Raw genomic sequence first — 26,469 nt, forward strand, 5'->3', positions numbered from 1 at the left:
GATCAAATCATGCCTGTCAGTCATGTTTGAACTAACTCTCTCTCTGTCTCTCCCTGGAGAGACGATTGTATCCTAAACTATTTTACCTGCTTTGCCAATGTCTCGCTGTCCCTCCGTGTACCACCTGCCTTTCTGTCACAACATTAATTGCAGCTGCTAACAAGATGCTAACGAGCCTATGGGGTAGCTGGGAGTCAGTCACCCTGTTGCTGGGGCAAATTAGCAGACGCCTAACCTACTTCCCTCCTGTCCCACTGCCAGCAAGGAGAGCAGAGGTTGAATCTGTGGACAAAAGCTCCCTCATGTGCACACGGAGCACTTGTGTTTGCATCACAGACACACCTATAGGCACACAGGTGCCAAAACAACAATAATCTTCTTGGGGACAGTATTTAGATTTGCCTGTGGTAATTATGCACACAGCTAATTAGAGCAGGTAATTAGCCAGAGAGACTGGTGTTGTTTTAAGGCTTTCCTGAAACACCAATTATCAGGGAAAATATGGTTGGAATAACACTGAGTGTTTGTTAGTGCCTCCAGTTTGTCTATGGATATGTATACATGTATTTTTTATGTATTTCTGTATTTGTTTGCCAGGTGTTCATGTTGAATACTTTTGAATAATGAGATAAAGCTACTTAATCAACTTATTAGGATGAACAGATCACATCATTGTGATCCCTGTTGCTGATTAAAATATCATGTGAAGTGTTGCACAAAGACAAATCAATTAAAAAAATTGTACTATTGTGTAACTAGAATTGGGTAAGAGCATCAACTAAATGTCTGAAATACAAAATGTAAATGTAAAAAGCAGCTGACATTTCGCTTGCCTCTTCACAAATTTATGAAAGGCAAAAAAATACAGAGAGAGAGAGATGGAGAGGAAATGGAGAGAAAGAAAGGGAAAAGGATGGATGGAGTCAGCGAGGGAAGGGGGGAGAGTGGGGGAGGGAAAGAATGAGAAATTAAATGGAGGGAGGGGGCTTTAAGGGGAGAGAGTCATTTTGAGAAGTCAAATTGAGAGAGGGAGAGACGAACAGATAGAACAGGAGGGAGGAGGGATGAAGACATTTGGTAGATATGAAAGCTAACAGCCCATCCAACCACACACACACACACACACACACACACACACACACACACACACACACACACGCACGCGCACCACTCTTGCAAAGATCCCAGGGAGAATTGTACTTTCAATTTCCAGACCCCTAATTGCATTAGAACTGCCCTGCTCTCGTCTCCTCTCTCTCTCTTTCTCTTGCCCTATGTCTCTCACTCTTTTCTCTCTTCCTATGTGCTGCCCAGGACTTCCAAGGGACTATTAGATGGTGCTCTGCACCTCCACTGGGCCCTCCTGTTTCTCTCCATCTTTCGCTCTCCATAGCACTCTCACTCCCCTCTGTGCCCACTTCTACTATTTTAGCTTATCTAATTTCCTCCCCCTCGTGGTCCCTCGTTCTTTGCCATCTCTTTATGTCTCCATGCTTCTCTTTGTCTCCCTTTTTCACTTTTTTTCAATTAGTCAAACCTCTAGCTCTTTTTTTCTGCCTATTCCCTTTCCTGCTTACGTCCATCAATTTTACTTTCTTCCTCGTCTTACCCTCGTTTCCCACCCTCCCATCCTACATATTGTTCGTCATTTTTCTCTCTCTCTCCTCATTTCTCTCTCTGTGTCATCAGTCTGTCTGCCCACTTTTTGGTCTTGTACTTAAGGCTAATTTCATGTGAAGGAGAGTTTCAGTGTGCTCACTTTGTAGAGTATATCTTGTATCCTTCTCTTCTCTCTCTCTTTTCTCCCTCTCTTTTCTCCAGACAGGTTTCTGTCTCTGGTTGAACACACCGTCTCGTTTTCTTAAGTTTATGCATTTGTGCGGCAGCGGTTGACCTAAGTCTTAAAATAATGAGGGTTTGTAGTAAAAGGGTTGCCAGTTATAACTCCAAGCTGTCACCCTGGTGGCGAGACTCTCCTCTCCCTTTTAGATTGCTGCTGATGTACACTTGAGCACACCACTAAGTCCCTAACGGCCCCAGTACAGCTGCTTTAGTGGCCCGTGAGGACACTGCGGTTGGACGAAGCAGCTCCCAGGCAGGATGTGACTGAGCATGAATGAGGCCATTCTCAGTTTCTGATGTGGTTCATAAAAAAGAAAAAGTCAAATCAGGGAATCTTGTCAGAAAGTGAGAGCATTTATTCTCTTTCCATTTCTCCATTTGTCTCTGTTCATGCCTCCTCACTTTCTAGTAGGAGTTGCCTCATTTTCAATCACAGACCTCCTAAATTTCCGTGGGTTTTCCTTCCAACCACAAAATACAGTGGGTGAGTCCACTTTTGAGTTTCTCATCTCTCAAAATGAAATGAATTTTTAGTTGAATTAAAAACCATGATACATCACTCTTCGGTGCATGATTACTCATCCTTCACCTACACAGTTATTTGCTGTGATCGCTGGTGCCTCCATGTCTGAAAAAACATGTGCCCTCTTGGATGCCCCTAAGGAAGCTATAATAAAATAAAGTGCCCTCTCCGGTGGCCCAGTGTTCAAGTAGAGGTGATGAACTTCCCTCTATGGTGCCCTTTCAGTGCAGAAAAAGCGATGCAGTGCCACACAGGCTGCCATACAATGAGTTGGTCTCCACATGCCTCTAAATAGTTTAATATTTAGTAGTTCCCTGTGTGTTTATCAGTGGTTATACTTTAAATCACATAATAAAACAATCTTATTTGTAACCACGGTTTTGGAACTGTTTCGCCATAAACGCATCACAACTTTTTGCACTCTGGTGCCCCTCTGTATGTAGGTGCCCTTAGTTTAGTTTCAACATCTTTGTTGGAAATGTAGTTTTCATAAATATTTTGTTCAAACACTATCGATATGAATACAAAGCAATGGAGATATTTGCAATGCTAAAAATACAACAAGTGACAGGGGTTTGTTTGAGACTGACTGGCATCTGCATCATATCAGGCGAGTGTCTTGAAAATTTTAAGAGGAGCAAATTCATCTTCCTCTCGATACACACTGCCTGTGGCAAATGTGCTTTCATCTCGCTTATTTTATTGACTTTTCATGCATCTACTGCCTCTTCTTTACATTTAGTTTGAAAGTAGGAGTAGCGCCCTCCTCTTGTCTTGTAGGCCTTGTCATTTTCTAACTTCCCTCCAAACTTGTTTTCCTCACTTTAAACATCTGTCCCTCTCTCACCCCACCTCCACCTCCACCTGCTCTTTTTCTCTGATTCTTGTCCGATTGGAGCGAGCGAGAGCAGCTTGGTAGGAAATGAACCTGGAGCCAAGGACACGCAAGTTCTCAGTCACCCAAATACACACACACACACAGACACACAGACACACACATACATAGACGATGTTGTATTTGTTGATTAATTGGGTGGTTGAAGGCAGGTAACAAGCAAATACTGTAACTGAAGACAAGTAAAAGGGGCATGGATGAAATAAAAAAACAAGGATGAGGACTTGCAAGCTTCTTTAGAGCACGGAGAGACACGTGGTAGTGAATAAAACATCAGTCGTGGAGGTTAATAGCCAGAATAAGAGGGTTAAATTAGCTGAAATATCTGAGGAAGGATACCCCCCAACCAAAAAAAGGTTAAGACTTTGTCAGCCTTGAATGAATATTATGAAAAATATGGAGAGAATAGCCCTTTTCATAATCATGATTTGACCATGGCCTTGAAAATAAAACGCTCATGAAAATTTTTTCCTCAAAACCAAAATGCGGGCAACTATGCCAAGCAGTGTGTGAGCTATAACAGAGAGTGTATAAGATTGATTCCACAGTGTCTTGCTTAATGTCAGTGTAAATTAGCAAGCACAGGTATTTAAACCATTGCTAAGACTCACACACACACATGCACGCAAGCACACAGATGAACACACACACACACGCATGCACACACACACACACACACACACACACACACACACACAGAAAATAAGGGAATTGAGAATTCTATAGCTCGAGATATAACGATAAAGAAACTGGTAGGGGGAGACAGGGAGCAAAGGCTGTTTCTAATAAACACAGACCGTGAAAAAGGTGAATCTATAATTGAGTTTGAAACTGTGTGTGTGTGTGTGTGTGTGTGTGTGTGTGTGTGTGTGTGTGTCTGCCTGCCTTCATCAACAGATTATTGACTATTCAGTTTCCTCTTCCTACTTGCCGGATTCCTTTTGGAGAGAACCAATCAGAAGAAGCAAATTAAGGAGCCACTTAGCATAACTGCTTTGCTTCACTGCTAAGAGGTCTGCATGCACGCACGCACGCACACACACACACACACACACAGCCCACTGAGAAGTCAAACTCACAGGCATCTTCAAGCAATAAAGAACAAGTGTTCCAATTAATAATTAATTACAAGGCAAAACCTCAAAGAGAGGTGGAGGAACAGGGAAGAGAACAGAGGAGAGTTATGAAAGCAATACAATTTCAAGACCGGGCAGACAAGGAGGAAGATAAGGAGAAGGGAGAGTGGACCTTTTCTCTGTTTTCACTCACTCTTTCCCTCTTCTATACACGACAAACAAATAAATGTATGCAAATAGGAGCAGGGAAAAAGTAATGCAAAAGGGCCCAGGCAGAAACAACAACAACAACAACAACAAAGAAAAGAAAAACAGATGGGTCCTGCAGGTTGTCAAGAAATTGTTTCTCTACATTTTTTAGCCCTCCTTCTTTGTCAATCAAAAAATGTTTATCTGGGTTATCGGCAAAACGGTCGCGGAGAAACACTGGTGTTAACATGTGGTACATGCATTTTAATTAATGTATTCATATTATGTGAGGAGAAGATATTTTTCAGTCTTTCTCGCTCTCTGCCTCACTCTGAGGGGTTGTGAGCCTCATTCCAGACAGGTGTGTAATGGCGCTTGTAGGGAAAGTAAAACAACATCATTACAGTTTCAATTTGTCAGACGCTATAATATCTGTAAGAGCAAGGAAAGTACAGCCGGTCCATTTCTGCACTGCCTGTTCATTGTGTTTTTCTGCTGGCTCAAATTTCCGGTTGTTCTGGCCCTCTTTTTCTGTCCATTTGTGTCCATTATTTTCTCTTTTGTCTTCTCATTAGTTGTATCATAGATATGGGCCTCTCGTAAACGTGGGAGAAGTCAAAGATCGATACACTGAACTATGCAAAGGGCAGAACTTTTCATTTGAAGTTATCAGCACGTTAACATTAAAACAAAACTGAGTCCAATTCGGAATCTGATGCTAGCATTTAGCATACATAGTGACGCTGTCCTTGGTGCTGAAACTCTGGCAGTCTCAACAGTCCTGTGCTTTGCTGCATTTTCCCTTATGCAAGGATTCAACTCGACTGTGATCAATCACTATCTACTGATAGCACCCCCTGTGCCTTCTATGTACGGTACATCTGTTCAAATTCTTTATTTAAACTACCCTCTGTACCTGAAGGCCATAGGTCTGCTACTACTGTTATTGTCATTACAACCTGATCTCAAGACTTATTCTATATATCCCATATGGAAATACTGTACTTGGGAAGATTGTCCTCCAGTAATTTGCATTTCATAAATGAAATGAATAACATAGGTTTTTAAAACCTTCAGACTGAAGTAGTAGTGGTAGTATTTTGTTTGACTCTTTGCAGAAATGGAACTGACATTAGCCTAAATAGCCAAAACATAACGAAGCAACAGGCTTGTTTAGCCTCATTCTCTGCCTCCCACAAAAAGGGTATCTCTGCAGGTGCTATATTGCCTGTAGATGTACAATTTAAAACAAAGATCACTGGCTAATAGCTGGAGGTGGAGGCACAGTGATCAAACAATTTCAGGGTTGTGGCCATGTAATTATCTGCTAACTGCCGGCTAAACAAGTGCAATTTGTTTTTCAAATGTCCAAATCTCTTTCTGCCACTTTATAAGCCTCCATTAAAAATATGCAATGAACACAAAGGCTGTAATCTTTCACATAATGCAACTGGGCATCAGCAATTCATTTTTAATGTCGCCCATCTATTGACATACTGACATAATCTGAGGCTCTTTCAGACAGACTGTTTGATGTCCCCAGCCAATGGGAATACAGTCCAGAATTGTCCAATAGGACGGTCCAGTGGGAATACAGTTAGTTGCATTTTGAACCAACAATGGACTTCCATTTCTCAGAGCTGTTTATTGTGTGAGGCAAATCGTGGCCAAATAACTGCCTCTGGAAACTATGAACGTTGTATAATTCAGCTGCAGCTTAAAAATGAATCAAGCTTTACCAGGTTTATGGCCTATCTCCTTCTTTAAACATTTGAACACTGAACACTGAGTCACCGACTTTGAAAAGCAAGTACGGACTTAGTTCTGTTCAATAACTGGCTGCCGCAGTGGGTTGCCATTCAAAGGATGACTGCAGGTCCACTTTTCAGAGTGGGCAATTCACATTTTGGCTACTCTAATCAGTTTGCATTTCTCATGCTCCACCCTACCGTTCTCCTTAGGCATTAAATTCAATATCCCCGCTGCCATTCAGCGAAGGCTCTGTGAATCCGGTGATAGATGGTTTGTTTGAGGAGGAAGTGACAGGAACGACACGGCATAGGGAATCTGGTACAATGCTTTCCTTTTCATTCTCGATGGTTTAGGATTGAAAGCTGTGGTAGATTACACTGTGTTCTGTGTTTCTTCCTTGTGATTTCTGTTTGACGATTCACAGACTTTCAGAGGAAAAGGTGCCACCGAATGGACTAATGCTGACAGCTTAGTCGCAATGCTGACTTTAAATGAGAGGTATCAAATAATGCACACGTTATAAATGAATAGCTTTAATCTAAGTTCTCCTCTTTAATCTTAGTTCTCCTCTCCCAAATCTTACATCTGTCTCTCTCTGCCAGTCTACCTATGTTTCTGTCTCTCTGACTCTCTTTTTGTCTCCCTCCCCATCCCTCTTTCCTCTCCTCACCTCTCTTCTCTAAAAGATGAAACCAATTTTTCAGCCCCCGCAGGAGACAAATTACTCCTAATAATCCCTCGTTTCCTGCAGAGGGCCTCTTTCTTTCCCGCTCAGCCAAGAGACCAGAACCTTAATGGATATGCGGAATTAGGAGGAAAATGTCGGAGAGGGTTTGGTAATGACAGGCTGTGTTCTGGTTTTCATTGTTACCTTGGAAAGAGAGAACCCACTGCATTACCACATAAGTGCTGTTGATAAGCTGATTTATGATTTGGGAGATGGTAGATGATGGCTGAGGTGGAGTTGAATCACCCAAACAGATCAGACAAAGAAACAATGTTTTAAAGCCAGTGCTGAGTGCTCCTGATGCAATTATGTGTGATGCTTCGTTTTTAGGTTGTTTAAATATGTAACAGCTGTAAAGATCCCGCGTTTCGTTACATGGCTGTACTGCACTTTTGTTCCAATCCTCAGATGTGAAATTATTTGGGAAGGAGGATGCAAGACTCTGTAAAAGCTTTTACATCCAGCTCCCTTTGAAGATTTGAGCTCATAATTTCATTCCTTCTCCTTCCTTCCTCCAAAAGACCAAGACACGCCGGAGCTTTCATCTCAGTGACCTATCATGGTGACCCCAGTCAGTAACAGACACCTTAAACAACCAACCAGCAATCAACACCTGGTCAGCGGTTCTGGTAAACAAATCAGGACGCCGAAATGACTTGTAATAGCAGTCATTTCGATGCTTTTACCCAAAGGAGAGAGGCAACAAAAAGATGGAGAGGGAGAAAGTGAAACTAGGCATGCAGGTGTGTGTATACAAAGATGTGTGTTTGTGTCTGTGTGACAGAATATGGAAACAGATGCAACAGATAAACACAAGTCACATTTTATTTATTTGTCTTGAATTTTGGGACGTTTATGTACTTGAAAAGCAAATGCAATCACAGCGTAATTTTATATGGAAATGCTTTTAATGTATCTGGGACACATTCAGCAAAAATGAATTCCATTTAGTTTCCCTACAATGTCAACTTGTGGCACTTTAGCATGATTGACATGATGTCTAGTCAACTCAAATACTAGTGTTAAGGTAAAACAAAGACTTCTCAAATCTTGGAAAAGTCAAAGATAACACCACACAGGATGTCTTTACTGTTTCAGTATTAACTAAAACTATGATCATTCCTTAAGTTTAACCACAGTTAAGGTTAAACCTTTAGGAGCCTTTACCTAAACCAGGGAACAAAGGACACAAACCCCTTTGTCTGATGCCAAAGTCCAATGTTCATCTATCACCGCAACGATCTCATCAAGACTTCTGCGCAGTACTGGAAAGCAGCACTTAGTGGATGCTGAGAGCTCCAAAGACACCTGAGTGTCCATGGATCTTGATTGAGGGATCACTGAAGTATATGGCAACTCATAGTTATAATAGATATTTTAATGACTATTTTACATTTGGTTTGGCTCAGACTAGGCTTCAGCATGGCTGCCGTAGTAGCAATGACAATGGATATACAACGTGATGATTTGCAAAATACTTGAACCCCATTTTTAATTGAAAATAGCACAAAGACAAAATATCAAAAGTGAGAGATTTCTTTGTTTTTGAAAATAATATCCTCATTTAGAAATTGATGCCAGCAACACGTTTGAAAAAGGTTGGGCAGGGTCACGTTTAGCTCTCTGTTGCATCAGCTCTTCTCTTAACAACACTCGGTAAGTGTTTGTGAACTGAGGAGATCAACTGCTGTCATTTTGAAAGCGGAATGCTTTCACATACTCGCTTGATGTACAATTTCAGCTGCTCAACAGTTCAGGGTCTCCTTTGTTGTATTTTATGTTCAAAAATGCACCAAACATTTCCAATGGTGACTAGTCCGGGCTGCAGACACCCCAGTTTAGCACCTGGACCCTTTTACTACAGAGCCATACTGTTGGAATATGTGCAGATTGTGATTTAAGAATGTCTTGTTTATTGTTTGTTTTTTGCTGAAATAAACAAGGCCCTCCTGAAAAAGACATCATCTACTTTTCAGCATATGCTGCTCCAAAACCTGTAGATATGGTTTAGCATCAATGGAGCCTTCACAAATGTGCAGGTTAGCCATGCCATGTGAACTAATGCACCCCCAAAACATCAAGGATGCTGTCTTTTGAACTGTGCGCTGATAACAAGCTGGATGATCGTGTCTTTAGCCCGGAGGACGAGGCGTCCATGATTTCCAAAAATAATTTCAAATTTTGACTCGTCAGACCACAGAACAGTTTTCCACTTCACCTCAGTCTATCTATCAGTCTATCATTATTCTTAGACTGTTGCACTATTTGTCACACAGTGGTGAACCTCTCCCCGTCTTTACTTCAGAAACACTTTTTATACCAAATCATGTGACTAAGCTGTTGCCAGTTAACCTCATTCATTGTGAGATGTTCAACCAGCTGTTTTCTTTGAGCATTTCACAACTTTTCCTGTCTTTTGTTGCCAACTTTTTTGAAACCTGTTGCAAATATCAAATTCTAAATGAGGATATCAATTTCAAAAAGTAATGACATTTCTCATTTTCAACATTTAATATGTGTCTTTGTGCTATTTTCAATTAAATATGGGATTTCACTGTTCTGCAAATCATCATCATTCTGTTTCTGTTTATGATTTGCACAGCATCCAAACTTTTTTGGAAACACGGTTGAATTTATATATTATATTATTCATTCACATAGCTGACAAAGGGCAAAAAGCTTTAAAAAAATAAGTGGAGAAAACATGACAAATGAAGTTGCTTCCATGCAGGGCGGTCAACGTCACTAAATTGTTTGATGAGCATGAAAACAGTGAATCATATTGGCCTTCTGAGTCACCAGCACTCTCCACCACCATCATCAAAACCAGAGGTGGGCGAGAGCGGTGATAGCACAGAGGTGGTTTCAACCTGATATCAAGTAACACAGGATCATGAACATCAACAGCAGAGAAAAATATGCCATAATCACGAGGTGAATGCATTATTAACAGGCTATTTCACTGAATATTTGAATTACCACCAAATTGTTTGCCAAACAAACACGAGAAATATCTTTTTACTGTTCTCTGTTTATGACTTCATCTCATGTTTGTTTAAACACGGCAGTTTTTCAAGGCAAGTAACAAATGTTCATCACGTGAATTGTCTGAACTTAAGAGGAGATCACTATGCACACACACAACAACAGCAGAGAAGCAAATATCACAGCACTGAAAAGAGTGTTCATGTGAACAAAATGTGACCTAATATGTGATGGATCCTTTATGTTTTGTACCAATCATATAGGGAATGTGAATGTGACATAATCCATCATTTTTGGAGGATACCAGCCGTCACCTGTACACCGTCACCACCATCTCGCTAGGTAGTCTCAACTCAGCGTAACTCTGTGAAACCTGTTTCAACATGGTCTGTACTGTTGTATAGTGGGCAGTAACAGCCAATCGATGATCAACAAACAAACAAACAAAATGTTCCATTTTACTAGATACCAGCAGATTAATTACGCATCAATAGCTGATGTTTTTTTAGCATTCGATTAGCATAACATTAGCTAATCCAAACTAGCTTACTTCACATCTGTAATTCTCTTTATTTGGGAACTTCTTTTAAGTGTGTACTTTATACATTTCTGATGATGAACGACTGGCAGATGACATGTGACAGGTAGGCTAGAAAGCTATCCTCCAAAAATGGCGGCACATCATCAGCACAATCAGATTTTAAATGAATACCTACATATCTTAATGATTCAACTTATATCCATCAGCATTTTCACTGAAAAACACATTTAAATACTTCTGTTTTGAAAAGCGCAGGGGAATGAGATGTAGCATTACTCAGTCCTGAGCTCCTTTCAGACTGGCCCCTTAAAAAAGCTCACAAAATCCCAACAGCACTGCTATTTGAAATGATGGTTTCAAGCTTGCTTTTTGCAGTGTGTGAAAGAGACAGGGTTTGCAAAAGCCCTGAACAAAATTGGGTTTTCTCACTAGGGCTTTGCTGTTTGAAGGAGGGCTATCAGGCCAGATTAGCTTTACCTCAGTGGTAATGGAACTGGGAGTATTTTGAAAAGCATCCTTCTCCTCACTTTTTAGCCTGAGGGTCTTGGTTGCTTTAGCCAGAGCAGCGATGTCTGCTTTGGGACGTGTCTGTTCTGATTTGTGAACGTATGAAGAAAATGGTTGTGTTTCATCTGATTAGAAATGTCGGCGATTGAAGCAGATGTTTTAAACATTCCTTTCCTTCACCTGACCCTGTCTAACACAAAGCAGTCATAATTTATTTGTAAAGGTTTGATCTCTTTTTTCAGGCAGCTTTTAAGTTGAACTTCAGGAGTTTTTTTTTTCCTTCGAGGGAAAACTGGATGGCAACAAGGCATGCAGCAAAAAACACAGTACAAAATGTTTTATTTTATTTTTTATTTTACTTAGTAGCTGTTTCATTTTCATATGAAGCTATTTTCAGTAAAATAACCTTTCAAGATGCTTTCAGTTTGAAATCTAGTGAATTGAAAGCAGTTTTAGAGTTGCCAGCAAGAAAAAGAGGAAAGGAAAAGAAAGGATATGAAAGAAAAGATAATAGACATAATTAAAACATGTTTTGCATCATTTTTGCAACATTTGATGTTTTGAATGAGGACTTGCATATTGTTTGCTGCTCCTAATCAATATCAGGGCTTCATACTGGGGGTATAATATTTGCAGAATATGCTTTGCAAAGCACAAGTTAGCCATCTTTTTCTCAGATAGGGCGCATTATTGAGTTGTTATTGGTAATTTGACAGCATAACATCATTATCTCCTCCTATCTGCCAAGTAAGCAATAATGACTAAATTTCATTTTTTCTTCCTTTGGCTGTTCATTAAAATACTGTGTGGAAGGAATAATGAAGGTTCTGGGTCACTACGTGAAGCGGCCATAAGGCCTAAAAAGGCAAAACTTTCCTGCCACACATGGAAAGTGGGTGTGTTTGTGAATTTTAGTGGATGACTGCAATAGCATTTGAGTCTGCAAATGCATACACACTGACGGTCTCAGTAGGTGAATTTGCATCCATGTCTATTGGCACTGTCCCTGTGTGGTTGTGTGCTCATATTTGTGAGGCTGCTTGTCATTTTGAAACCTGTGAGACTGAAACCTGCTGTGTGTGTATGTGACCAGGAGGCTTGTAGCAACAGGAGGGGGTAAACAAGCTGACCTTTACAGCTTTGATCAACCCGGAGGAAGAGGATGGGCTCCTGGTGTCAGCAAGAAGGTTAGGAGGAGGAGGGAAATGGAGGGAAAAATGGGAGTCTATTCCAGCATAAGAAATGTGTGCTGCTGGGTATGTCAATATGTATTCTCACAGATATCTGTATCTGTGCTCATCGATCAAGCCGTGCCTCACCTCAGCCAGTGGTACGATTCCCTGTATGTCGGCGTTGCTGATGTAGAGGTGCGAGACTTTCTCTGTTTGCCTGGACGCTGACTGCATGCCAGCAGGGTACTCGATGTTCCAGTGCAGAGTCTGGGTTGGCACCAGGTTGATCACGTTGTCTACCTCAAAGTCCAGCTGCATCACCTCATATGATGGACTTTCCAATCTACAGAGACAAACAGAAAGGGGAAGGGAAAAATGTTATTTTTCAGGGAATTGCAATCTTTCACACTTACACCTGCAAAACCAGCTTCTGACATATGTAATAATAATAATAATAATAATAAAAAGATAGATGGAACAGGCAGATAGAGTTAGAAAAAGGCCAAGGACATGAGCACAGAGGAAGTAAAGGCAATAAGATGAAGTGAAAATAAAGTACATCAAGGAAGTGATAGGCAACAACAACGCACGAGCACAATCATGGAACCCATCAGTTATCTTCTTATGACGATTTAACAGTCAATGGTGTTTACATGGACACTAATAATGCGATTATGGTCAATAATGTGATTAAAGCGTTACCCCGATTAATGTGTTTACATGATTTGGCAGTTTGAAATCCCTTTTACGTGCTATTTGTTATTATTTGGCTTTTGTGTGGAATTGTGGGTACCATTAGTTTCTACATCCGTTGGCGAAAGGTTATACTCGCGTTATCGGCGAAAAGGGGCGAAGAAGAAGACAAAAATGACGAGGCCATGCAAGAGTCAACTATGCTGTGCTCTCCGTTCATATCAGTTACAGTTACCATGAAGGAAACGCATTACGTCCATGTCCCTTAAAAACTTTCAGCATGAATTTTGTTTCTTCTGCGAACCAAAAAGGCTTTTTCAGTCCTGCCGTGACGTTTATGATGCGTGTTACTTCCTGTACATGCATAACGTGATCAGAGGGAAAGAAATGCAATTAAGGTGCATACTGCCTTCATAATGTAAGTAAAATCGCAGTACTCCAGGTATCTTAATGTGACTAAGCCTACTATAATCGCATCATTAGTGTCCATGTAAATGTAGCCATTGTTTCAGGGCTTCCGCTGTAGCCAGCAGATACCCAAATAACGGATATCTGGGCCACGACTTCCTCTTCCTCAATGTTTACAGTCCAATTAGCAATTGAGTGCTTTTGGACAACATTCCAGCTAATCTCTATAAACAGATATCTGAATATGAAAGCAGATAGAAAGAAAAGCTAATAAGAAGCTAAAAAGCCATCAGACAATAGCTGATGTGTTTCACCTCTTTTGCTCTCCACACAGACTGTTTACCTGCATGCAACCGAAGCTCAAACGTGACTGATCAACTCTACTCGGACTAAATGGACGACAAATGGAGCCCAGAATGTTTTTGATTCCCGAATCTTGTTTGTTGCCTCCAGCTTCTGCTTTCGTTTGCAGATATCTGTTTATAGAGATTAGTAAGAGCACCGATAACCACCCTGCCTTCACCAGAGAATCTGAGGAAGCCTATGGCACAGTGCTGGCCACATTTGACAGATCGACAAACATGGCTGGGATGTGCTGTGCAAAAACAAGGCAGTATTGGCCATGATGACCGAAGAATACCACTTTCAGAGCATGACACAGAAAGGTGACAGAGAGGGTTGCTGTCGCCATTTCAAACTGAGGGCATGTGACCTGTAACTTCAGTCACACTAACAGACTCTAAGTGCCTTTGTCACAGTCCCTTGAGCTGAAAAACATTGTATATTACATCCACTCTAAGCATCTACAGACACTTCTGAAAATGTGATTATGATGATAATAATGACCCGGATGATGAAGAGGATGGTGGTGAAGATTTTGGTGATGAAAGTAATAATGACGAGCGCTTCTGCCTTGAGGACTGCGGAGAAGGTGCCAAAGCTGAAATCCCACTATCCGTGTGTGTGTGTGTGTGTGTGTGTGTGTGTGTGTGTGTGTGTGTGTGTGTGCGCGCGTGCATGAGTTTGTGTTTGTGTAAGTGCGTGTGGGAGGGAAATGGGGAGTCAAATCATCCCATCCAAAAATAATGACACATTTTACAGCTAAATAGATAGAAACAGTTTGGTTTTATGCCTTTTCTAAAAGGCCTGTGGAAGTATGTTTATGTGCCTCTGTCCTCTGTTAGTCAGTGTGTCTAAATATTGTGATGTTTTGCATCACCACAGACCAGCAGCATTGCTCAAGGTGTTTCAGATGTAGGCTCATCTCTAATTTTCAATAATAAAAGGAGACAGTTAGCTTAGCTTAGCCTGGAGACTGAAAACAGGGGTAAACAGCACGTCTGGCTCTATCTAAAGGTAAGAAATTTGCTCTGAAGCCACTGTAATTCCAACACACATTGATCTTAAAATCATTATCAGGATCTCTCGGTCATACTCCTCCGAATCTGTTCTAAAATCTCCAGATAACCATTTTCGGATTCCGTTCAAACTTTCTATCTGGAAAACTGCTGCAACTTTTAGAAAAAAAAAAAAAAAAAAGACACCTTTTCATCACTTCTAACTCACTACTCTGATTCCCATACACAGAAATTCGTCTGTCATTTTGACAACTTGGATTTCTGCACATCATGCCCTCACAACTTTGCAGACTGTCATTACCTGCTTTGCTTCTCTGCCTGTCAGACATCCTGATTCTATCTCCTGCTAGGGAGAATCACATCCAGTTGTATCATTTATCCCTACAGAAATTCTTTGCATCTCCTTCTTCCAGACCTGAGCCGACTACAGCCCTTTTCACATGGTACTTGTATTACCAGGCGACGTCAAGTGATTTAGAAATGATCCCCATTTGTGTTTTCTGCTGTGCATTTGCACAGGATAAGCAAAGTCTTTATTGTACTCAAATGTCCTGATATATTCCCTGGAAATGATGTCAAGGCTCTGCATAACATCCGCTTCCTGAACGACGATGACCCTCCTGAATTTTCATCCAAAATGCGGTCAAAACTTTCATTTGTAATTGCCAACTTTGCCTCCATAATTCCTGTTTGCGGGCAGTGTTTGGAAGTCAAGCCCCAGTATCGGATTGTCGTCAGATGCAGACTGAATTACTGAATGAATGATTCAGAGCCAAAATAAACTGAAATGTCCACACAGGACTGTAAAACGTTGTGTTTGTGATGCTTAGGCTGTCGCGCGGAGAGCAAAATAAACACAGCGGCTCTTAAATAAAAACGCTATCTGAAATGTGACATCAGTACATTTTCCGCGGTCAAGATAGCAGTGAAATATACTCACTGACAGTTCACGGTAAGTGCAACACAAAAGGTCTCCTGGGTGGGATTTTCGAGATAAACATTCAACAACACAGTCGACTGTTTCACAGCCACAAGAAATGTGCTCTGAAAATCATTTAGATACAGTTTAGCTACTGAAAAATCTCTCTCACTGTATGTATTTCCTTGTTACTGACACACACTCTCTCTACGCACCCCGACACACACATCCAGCGTGAATTAGACAGAAAAAAAAGGTAAGCAGCTGTAAATTGATTTTCGAGTCAACGTTTTATTGCTCTCAAACACACGCACACACAGATAAATAGAGGTTAAAGGTCATGACAAAGCCAATCGCTGGTCTGTGGGGGTCTGTGATATGTAGCGTGTCCGTGCGTGTGTGTCTAGGGAGATGGGGTGAACAATGTGTTACACAGATAGATTAAGGAGAGAAAACTGATGGGTGTCAGCTCCCCTTGACCTCTTCCAGATCCCTCCATCAGGCTTGCTTTTCTTTCATCTGTCTCGACCCATCTGTCTGCCGTGCTCCGTCTCTTACAAAACCCAATCTGACATCACATTACAGTTATCCCTCTTTAAACAGAAAGGTTGCTTTGCTTTTGTTCTTCTTGCTTTGGTCATATGGAAGGATACTTTACCGATAAAAAAAATGAACTAATCCAGGAACGACGACATTATATTATTTATCATCAGCTTGGTAAACGGTTACCTAACAAGTCATTCCTGTAAGCCCACAGCTTTTTTCCCATAATTCAGAGCAGAGACGTGCAATCATACAAGGTGCAATCATACAAGGTCATAACGTTCCTAAAAAGCACAGACCTACCTTTTGCTCTTTATTTTATTTCATCCATTACTGGCTGTTAGTGAGCAGCAGCTCTTTTCTATTAGTGCAGTCAGGGTAAAAGAGGAGAGAAACAGATTCCTTCATTAAGAACATTTGGAAAAAAAACAAACAAAAAAAGCACCCAAGCTCAACCAAAGCCTGACTGTGGACACAACAAAATGACTTGATCCAAGCATGATGGGTCTAATGAAGTTCCATGTTTTGGGTAGCAGGACCTTACAGCATCACACTGTAGGTGTTCAGTCCAACAAATACAAGTCTGGTAATGAAACATGCCATGTTTACATCATATGGGATATAAACCTTCACATCATGGAACAACTCAAGAGTCAACAACTGTATGATTGTAAAGTTGGTCCTGTGAGGTTAAGAAATACTGTGCATTGACAAAATAGCACTATGTCCAACACATTTACTCCCTTATTATTAAACTAAGATGAGTCTGATATGGCAGAGCTTCCAGAACAATCAGAGCTTCACAGTTGCAGTCAGTTCAAACATCCTCTCACCTTGGAAGTCTGCATTAGTGCTCAGTATAATAAAAAAAAGTCCATCTTCATTTAGCTTATTGCAAATCTAAATAATCCTTATTTCTCTTTGTTTCATGCCAATTTTTGGGAAGTAACTTGCATTCAGACCTGGGAGCTGTGCAATGAGAGTCCTCCGTAAAATAAAGTGTGAAGAGTGTGTGCGTAAAGTGTGAAGTGCTTTGCTGAAGGACACACTAAAGACTGCAGTAGTTTCTATGTAATATGACAGAGTAGCAAAGAGAGAACAAGAGGGAAGAGAAACTTTGCCCATACTTTTTTTAAATTTTGAATTTTGGGGGAAGGCTCTTTGTGTGCGTATCCATCAATACGACTTGCTGTTTAACCTCGAAGGACACAGCAGCAGTAGCCCTATTTCATATATTCCAGGGAGAAACCTTAAACACAGCAGAGGTTTAGACACATGCACACCAAGACACGATGCTCTGTCACTCTCACTCTTTGTTCCTGTCTCTCTCACACTCGCGGACGCATGCACACAGGCGATGCACAAGCAACACACTTCTCTCTCTGTGTCTCTCTCACACACACATAAACACGTACAAAGAACCAGCCAGAAAGTGTGTTTGGGTGCAGTGTAATCGCTGGAGCTGAAAAAGCAATGTGTCTGCAGTGACAGGTTCATTCAGGTGTTAGCTCCGTCCCAACCACAAGGCTCCAAAACAATATTACACTGTCCTCTAGTGCATAGGCATACACACATACTCACACACATATATGCACCAGAACATTGTTCACCAACGCTTAAAACCAACCAAACAAAACCACTGCAGAAGTTCACACTTTATGATGATCTCTGAGAGTGTTTCCCTTCAGGCAGTGCTGACCTTGTGCTATCATCCCTCTCACTGACACAGTGATACAGGTTTTCAGTGCTGGTCTGAGCGGGTCAACATGTGTCATCTGACCTGGTCTGACAACCCTCCTCCCAACCAGCGTGACATGTGGTTCAGTTAATCTTAGAAAGTTTGAACAAACCATATGATACTACAGGCTGCAGAGGTTTGCAGCTGCCACACACACACGTCCTAAATTTCAGCGTTAAGCAAGCTGACTGGCTGATCCAACTCCTGGCCGGAGTTGAGTTCAAAATAGAAAAGAAAAACACATAAACGCCAACGCCTGCCTGTATGTCTCAGTGAAGGGCCCTGGAAATTACATATTGGATGCTCTGCACCTCACATTTTCTTTCCTACACTTAAAGGCAGAATGAGCAGAGTTTGTTAGTTGTGGTTTGTAAATTGGCCTCTCCTCCCCATACTCAGCAACACCAGAAGCTTCCTCTTGGATGCATGCTTACAATGGGGTGTCTGGTCAATACGTTTTCACAGAGACTCTATAAAAACCCCTCACTGTTACTAGCTGGGGGCCACACACCCACTGCCCAACCCAAACGTATGGTTAGGCAATAATTCATTTGCCATAACTATGATCTTTACTTAACCTAAACCACATTATTGTATGTATTCTGGGGTTTAGCAGAATCGTCCAATGTCTACAAACTGTATCTGTCTGCTACTCCTACTGTTGCCATTTGACTGCATGTGTGTCTATATGCTGACCTAAATGTCTAGGCCTGGATTCAGAGCTTTGGCTTTTGGAGTAACACTCTGGAGAAGCTAGCCAATATGTAATTTTGCGTCTCTCACTGTGGTCTGGCATGGTCATAAGTGAATTTGCATGAGAGAGACACATCATTAGATGGTTGACTGATTGGGAAAAACCTCAATTTGTAGTTGAAGAGTAAATTAATTCATCAATTCAATAAATTGGTTCTTGATTCCACTTTGTGGTTATTTGTTATCAGGATTGAGGAGGTGGGTGGAGTCACTTCAGCACTCAATGTTTTCTTAAATCTCCAAACAAAAACTACGTGAACTGATGTTGTCTAGCTTTGGAGGGAACCAACTGGAATCAAGTTCAAATTGTTTCTTTCTAGAAAATCATTATTGTGTTGGATATTCAAGAGACATTATTACCAATTGTTTGACAGACCATAGGCTAATTAGATGTGAATGCAATGCGTCCACAACGCATGCAGTGTTTGAAATGTAAGTCCAGTCACAATCATAAAACATTAAAGTTCTTAATCTAATGTTTGGAAAGCTATAAATACATACCTATGAGCTTACTTACAATTTAAACAAAATGGTCTTAAACTTGTGTTTTGGGATCTGTAGAAAGACATTTTGGGTATGTTTAGAACTTCTTGGCAAAAGTAAAAGGGTTCGTACAGATAACAGTGAATAATCCATGAAACATAAATTACAACTCTTTGAACCCTTCAAAAAGAACATCTGAAGGTGGACCTTTTATTCCTGACTCACCTGTGTTGGTCGATAATTGATACAGATACGTTGATACACAGTGAGACAGAAAGACACACACACATGCAGATCTTTTTGATAGTGAAAGTTTCTCTGCCTATGGAGACTGGCCTGTCTTAGCCTATAAACCCAGATAAAAAGATAAAAACTTCTGGCAGCGGAGTGTCTTGAGTGCAGGCTGGACTCACTTCTTACACTTGTGTGTAACTGCTTTGGCCCCTCTGGAGTCTTAGAGCTGATTAGGAGAGATGATTGACTATTTTTTTCTCTGTTTATCTATTTAGCCATCAATTAAACGATTTGGTTTCCAGGCTGGGTCAACAGAGACAGAAGCTTGTTTGCAGCCTCGCTGACTCTGTTCTCATTCTTCACAGTTCTGTTTTACTGTCTCTTCACGTGTGTATCTGCCTTTAGATTTATCCATTTTATTTGATTTCTCTGTGGAAGGCAATGGTGGTCGGTCAATCAGTCCACCAGTTTGATCCAGGTCTCAACAAAGATTGGATGGATGGCCATGAAGGTTTACACAGACATTCATCATCACCAGAGGATGAAACCTACAGACTTTGTTGATCCCTAACTTTTCCTCGAACACGACCATCAGGATGACGTTTGTGGTTTTGAGTGAAATTTCTCAACAATTATTGAATGGAATGGTGTTAAATTTGGTGAATTAAGTTGTAATAATGACACCCTGACGTTTATAGCGCCATCATCGGGTAAAGATTTGAATTTGTTACTCTGCGTTTAGTGCTAATTACCAAATGTTAGCATGCTAACACACAAAACAAAAGATGTTGAGCACAGTGAACAGTACCTGCTAAACATCTGTGAGTTAGCATTGGCATTGTGAGCACGTTATAATGTTGACATTAGCATTTAGCTTGTTGTACCAGTAGCCTCATAGAGCTGCTAGCATGGCTTTAGACTCTCAGTATTGTGGAACTACACACACACACACACACACACACACACACACACACACACAGTGACATCTCAGTAAGAAACACTTAAACATTGAAAATGAAGAAATAACATGGCACACTGTATATGAAAAGACATCTTTCAGTCTTACAATCTTGCTGTCTCTGTAGTAATGTCTCAGATTGTGTGTGTGTGTGTGTGTGTGTGTGTGTGTGTGTGTGTGTGTGTGTGTGTGTCCGTCCTTGGGCTGCCCCCTGGGTCAATGCGCCACGTTTCCTCGTCTTTTGGCCCATGTAACAAATGACTGCCACACACACACACACACGCACGCACACACACCTTGAGACACCTCCAGTGGCCTTGCTGTAGAAGTGGATACACAGTCAAGGACCCGTTCATCTCTCTGTCACAGCTTTAATAAGAGGCACACAAAGTATTTGAACTGTTTGTCTCACATGCACACGCTCACTCCATTGCTTGAGTGATGAAGTCAAGTCTCAGTTAACTGGGCTCATTGCCGCACCCGCTATATGACACACAGCAGATAATTACCAGGGCATCTGATCTGAAACTGATTAGATTTACTTTCTCGAGAGAGAGAGGTTTTAATCATGTGTTCCCCTATGGACTTCTGTTTTAAGTGTTGTTCATCAGTGAGTATCAATTACGTTTGAATTAAATATGAGCACACTGGTTGATTCTGATATTTACTGAGAATTACACTTTTCCCCAAATATTTCTTGTTCATTTCTTGTTCTTGTTCTTTCTCATCGAGGGAGTTCAGCTCCCTGTGGCTCCCTGTAATTCAAACCCTGCTGCTGACCCCTCACTGCTTTGTCCTCCTGAGGAGAAACAGGTAGGGGTTTCAGTCACCCTCAAAGTTGCAAAAACAAACACACATAAGATCCATAAACATGCACACACACACACAGACACACAGACACACAGACACACACACACACGCACACACACACACAGTCACACTATGTAGCAAGTGCAGTGAGGACAGGGTGTCTTATGAAAGTACTGTAGGAAAGTGGTGGTCTCGAGGGGAATTCAAAGGACAACACAGAACACACACACACACACACACACACACACACACACACACACACACACACAAACAAATACACACAGTTATGTTTCCATCACTGACTATCCCTAACTATAACCTAAGCCTAACCTTACTCTAACCTTAACACAAGTCTTTATCCTAACATTAAATGATTTATGTTAAAGGGACTTGCGCTTTGTGCCCATAAGGAAGATGTGTCCCAATGTGAGTACTATACACACACAAACACACACACAAACACACACACACCAAAAGACATGCACCGCTGGCAAGAAGAGAGGAAACATCCCCTGGGAGAATACCAGGCAGGAAAGAAGGGATGGAACAGCCAGGAGGACAAGGAAAAAGGCGAGGGAAACATTTTTCTCTTTTGGCTCAGAGGAAGTTGTCACTTACAGCAGTTCTCCTCAGCACCCGCACAGCCAGTGGCTGACAGCAGGTGTGCATGTGTTACAGAGAGAGAGACACAGGGGGTTTGCTAGAGAAACATGTGATATGAGACAACCACAAAAGGTAAGAGAAGGATAGATAGGCGGGTAAAATAACAGAATTAAGCACTGTAACATATTAAAAGCAATATGGAAAATACATTACAAGGAGAAAGAAATAAAAAGCACCACATGCAAAAAGAGGTAATAACACACACCTTTTCTCTATCTCTCTCACACACAGAGACAGTACAGACACACACAGCTGTCAAGAGATGTGTTAGCTGCAACATGGAGACAGAGAAAGACAGAAGTAAAGGCAAGACGATGCCAGGCGGAACCACAGGCCGACAACACTGTCACGGCCATCTTCCACCTTCACCTTCAGTGTGTGTGCGTGCGTGTGTGTGTGTTTGCCTGCATGTGTGAGAGAGAGAGGACGTGTGTGTGTGACAGCTGGATGCAGAGATGCAAAGCACCATCACAGACAACCCCTGTCAGTTTGGCTTAAGACAAGCCCGAACCCTGTGTGTGAGAGGGTGTGTGTTTGTACGTGTTAGAGCGCATGTCACTGTCTGCATTTTTGTGTGTGTGCATTTCACCCCAACCTGGCAGTCCATCAAACATTCACACTTAATTTCAGCACCTCAATGCGCACTTGGTTGCAGCCATCCATCCAACACACACACACACACACCCGCTGAGTCTTTTTAACCTGGTTTAGCCTCCACTGACCAGCTGTCAGATCTCAGTGGCCATCAGTTACCAAACCCCATAATGTCAAGGGAAATGGAAGAAGATGATAGAGAGAAAACGGGAAGGAAATCGGATGCTATTTTAAACTCTGTAGAGGGACAAGCCATTGGAGTTAACCACATTATAAGACTACTAAAGTTTTAATGACCGATCTTATTGATGCAGCATGTGAAAGCAGTTATAAGTTACAGTGTTTTGCTTGGTTTTGGGTAAATATGAGATGTGGAAGTATGAAAACATATATTCATTCAATTAGATTGAATTCCATGACTTTCATACGTTCATAGTTCAATATGATATACTTTATGTATACCATACCAAACCATGCGCAGTCAATAGATTGAATGAATGAACAGATGAAAGAGGAATTAGTTTAAAGTATTAAAAAACCTAACCATGTTGACTCTCACCAATCAAGTTTAAAGGCTGCAAAGAGTTTGTATAAAAATGGATGGAGCACGTAAAACACTTCATTAATAAGATTCTTGCATTTAGAATTCCAGGCAAAATTGCTCACTGTGTTACATGTTAATGACATTTTCTTTAAACATTGGTCATTTCATCTTTTATTTCATCCAGCTTTTATTATGAAAAAATAAATGAACTTGGAGCTATCGTTGATTTCTCACTAAACATAAACATGCAGATGCTTTCTCACACAGCCTTCAGCACACAAACTCACACTGACACATATGCAAATAACCTGTTTTAATATATGGAAATGTATTATCACATAGATACACGCTGTCTAAATGAAAGTCGGACCCCGCTGATGCTTCTCTTCCTGCTGTGACTTCCATTGAGTAACTGAACACACATTAGTGTATAGACAAAAATAGAAGAAACAGTGAAATGCATCATGTAAACAAGCTCGGACATACTAAACTGACAAAAACAGACAAGACATACACACATCTGGAGAGAAAAAAAGCACAAACTCATGTGGCCTCTTCTTCGTAGGGGTGCACATAACTGGTACACAGGTACGCATGCACGATTAACGTCAGACATGCGTAAAGTTAACTGTTTCAAAATGCGTCTTTGCATACCAGGCAGCAGCTGTCATTGGTCAGTACACATTTCTCATCTGCATGTGCTTCTAGTCTTCACATACATTTCATCACTTTCATTATTAATTCGCAAGCATTTTCATCGCTTACATTTTCCTCAGTTCAGTTCAGTTTTTGTTACTCCCACCCTTGAGGCCACTTTCCTTAAATGATAAATGGCAATTTTGTGTGGTGAATGATGAATGTGAGATGGGGAAAATGATGAAACACGGCTCAGTTTTCATCATACCATGACTATTTTAATCAACTAGGCTTTAAATTAATCAAATCACTTGATATTTTATCACTCCTTTTTTTCAATTCTCATGTATTTTCATCACTTCCATTTTCATATTTTTTTGTTATTTACAACCCTCATACCTACATAGCAAAACAGGTTGAATGACGAACATTGGCAAGCTCGTGTAATGTTTTCCTCATGTGAGAGGGGATTCTCCCATCTCAACATCATGAAAACCAAGCACAGATCTCATGTGTCACATACTCGCCTCTCAGCTGTGATGCACATTCACCTGTCAAAGATGACCAGAGAGACATTTGACACAAAGCCAGCTGTTGACCTCTGGATGCAGACAGCTAATCTGAGACTCAACCAGAAGCTGAAGTGGAGGATAGTGAGGAAGACACTGAGGATGACAGTGAGAAAGAGTGGATTTTTAAGACCACGCTATGTGTGGGGTGAGAACCAAACTTCATGTCCTGATGCTCACCTGAGTACCTCTGAGCCCTTCTGCTAATTCATTCTCATGGACAGAAACATGCACACTCACAGTACACCAGACAAAAACACACAATGTGATAACACAGAGATAGCTACAGCTTGCATAAATAAAGAGCTGGAGCTATGATTTGCACACTTATACTCACACCATACACACTCGGCCCAGTGCAGCAGAACAACTGATGAAAATTTTACTTAATTTCATTTTAAAATGATAATAGCTCAGCATTGTTCCACGCTTCCCTTCAGCTTCATTAGCAACGTTAGAGCCAAAGTGACATGAATGTCAATGACTAAACAAACCCTTTTTCTGATAAAAAAAAAAGTCAATTTTTTTTCTTTCTTCTTCACACTTTCTTGCCAACATTGACTGTACGCACAGAAGACAAGTGAATCTATCTGTGTGTAAGAGAGAGGGTCCGTGTGTGTGTGTGTGTGTGTGTGTGTGTGTGTGTGTGTGTGTGTGTGTGAGAGAGAGAGAGACAGAGACAGAGACAGAGACCCGTCAAGAATGTGGTCAGGTTTTCAGTGAGAGGACAGAGGGGACTCTGGGGGGATGAGTTTGCAGAAACAAAGGAGACATGCACAGACTCACACACACTCACACATACAAACCAATGTACAACACATTGCTTTTGCATCAAGCTCTAGTTGAAAGTATGCTACATGTAAGCACATTAGCATATGCCACATCTTGCGCTGTTTATCAGAACTTGTGCATGTGACACACTAGCACAGAGTCTCAAGGTGAGAGTTGAGAGGATGTAAGAGGACAGATCAATAGTACTGAGCAGCTAAAGAGAGCCGCACTGACACTGACACAGTGGTGTTGTTAGTTGCACCCCCCTCCACACACACACACACACACACACACACACACACACACACACGCACGCACGCACGCACGCACGCACGCACGCACGCACGCACGCACACACACACATGCATGCATAAATACTGAAAAATACCGAAATATTGCATCTCAACTTGATTTATGTGTAAGCCTGCTGTGAAACAATTTGAGCGCACTAAAAAAAAAGATGTATTCTTTTGGTTACTGAAAGCTAATAATGAGTTACTTTCTACCATATTGAACGTTCCCTCCTCCAGCCAATGATTTTGTCCTTTAACTCAACCTCAACTCATCCCAATGAGCCTAGACACTGGTCCAATATTTATTTCACGACCCAGTGATCACTAAGCAGCTTGGACACAATCTCCCTTCTCTGTCTCCCTCTCCCACACACAGAAACACCTCTGGCGGGGTGGTAAGTAATGGGCTATTCCCTGGCATAGCGGTTGTCTGATTGCACACAGGCCCTTCTCTGACATGCACAGACCCCCTATCGAGCACTTATAAACACCCACACCCACAGACATACGCCATCTCTTATTCTTGTTCGCTCTTTCTGTGTTCATACCTACCCCCCACCTCGACAAGCAAATAGTCTCCTCTCCCTGGCTAACATACACAGACAGACGTGCACACATATGCTGCACACACATTGTCTCCTTTTATCATTCACCCTTCACCAAAAAAACCCCATCACACTCCCTTCTCATTTTAAAAACAGTGATACACACTCCGTCTTTCCATCACACACATACACAAGGGGACAAACACAGACCCCCCACCCGGATCTACACCAGTATGCAACATGCAAATGCTTTTAAGAGAGGCTGAGCAAAGGGACACAAGTTTGCGTCTGCACCTGTGCGTGCGTGTGTGTGTGTATGCATACTTAGATGGTCTCCCAAGCGTCATGTTTGGCCTGTTTTCAGTTTTTCTGAGTATTATAGATTTAATGCTTTGGAGTTTTTTTTTGCTGGCACACAGCAGAAAGAGTAAGGGAAGATGGCAGAGGGGAACATTTCGGCAATCCTGAAGAGTGTCAAGATGGTGCTGGCATTAATTAACTACATCTTGATCTCTAATGTGGTTTGCTCAAAATCTTGGATGAAATGTTGACAACAAACCAACTTGTCAAAGGAGGCTTCAGATTCTGGGGCCTTTAAAAAATCTAATCAAAATGTTGACATCGTCATGAACCAAGGGGCAACCCCCAGGGCTCAAAAATGCAGCCAACATGGAAGTGCCAAAAACGCAGTTCTTTGAACGGCCACTTGACGCTGGCTCCAATAGCAAGTCAATCCCCATAGAACCCC

General features: G+C 41.4%; 1 protein-coding gene across 1 annotated transcript in view; it reads right to left on the reverse strand.

Annotated features, from left to right (window-relative positions):
- The window catches only part of LOC143320716 (transmembrane protein 132D), a 243,897-nt gene that overhangs the window by 57,234 nt on the left and 160,194 nt on the right, over positions 1-26,469 (reverse strand). Inside the window, exon 5 of the mRNA XM_076730577.1 lies at positions 12,357-12,552. Within this exon, the coding sequence (XP_076586692.1) occupies positions 12,357-12,552 (196 nt within the window). The remainder of the gene's footprint in view (positions 1-12,356; positions 12,553-26,469) is intronic.

This window comes from Chaetodon auriga, chromosome 5 (assembly GCF_051107435.1).
Source record: "Chaetodon auriga isolate fChaAug3 chromosome 5, fChaAug3.hap1, whole genome shotgun sequence".
Classification (NCBI taxonomy): Eukaryota; Metazoa; Chordata; class Actinopteri; order Chaetodontiformes; family Chaetodontidae; genus Chaetodon; species Chaetodon auriga.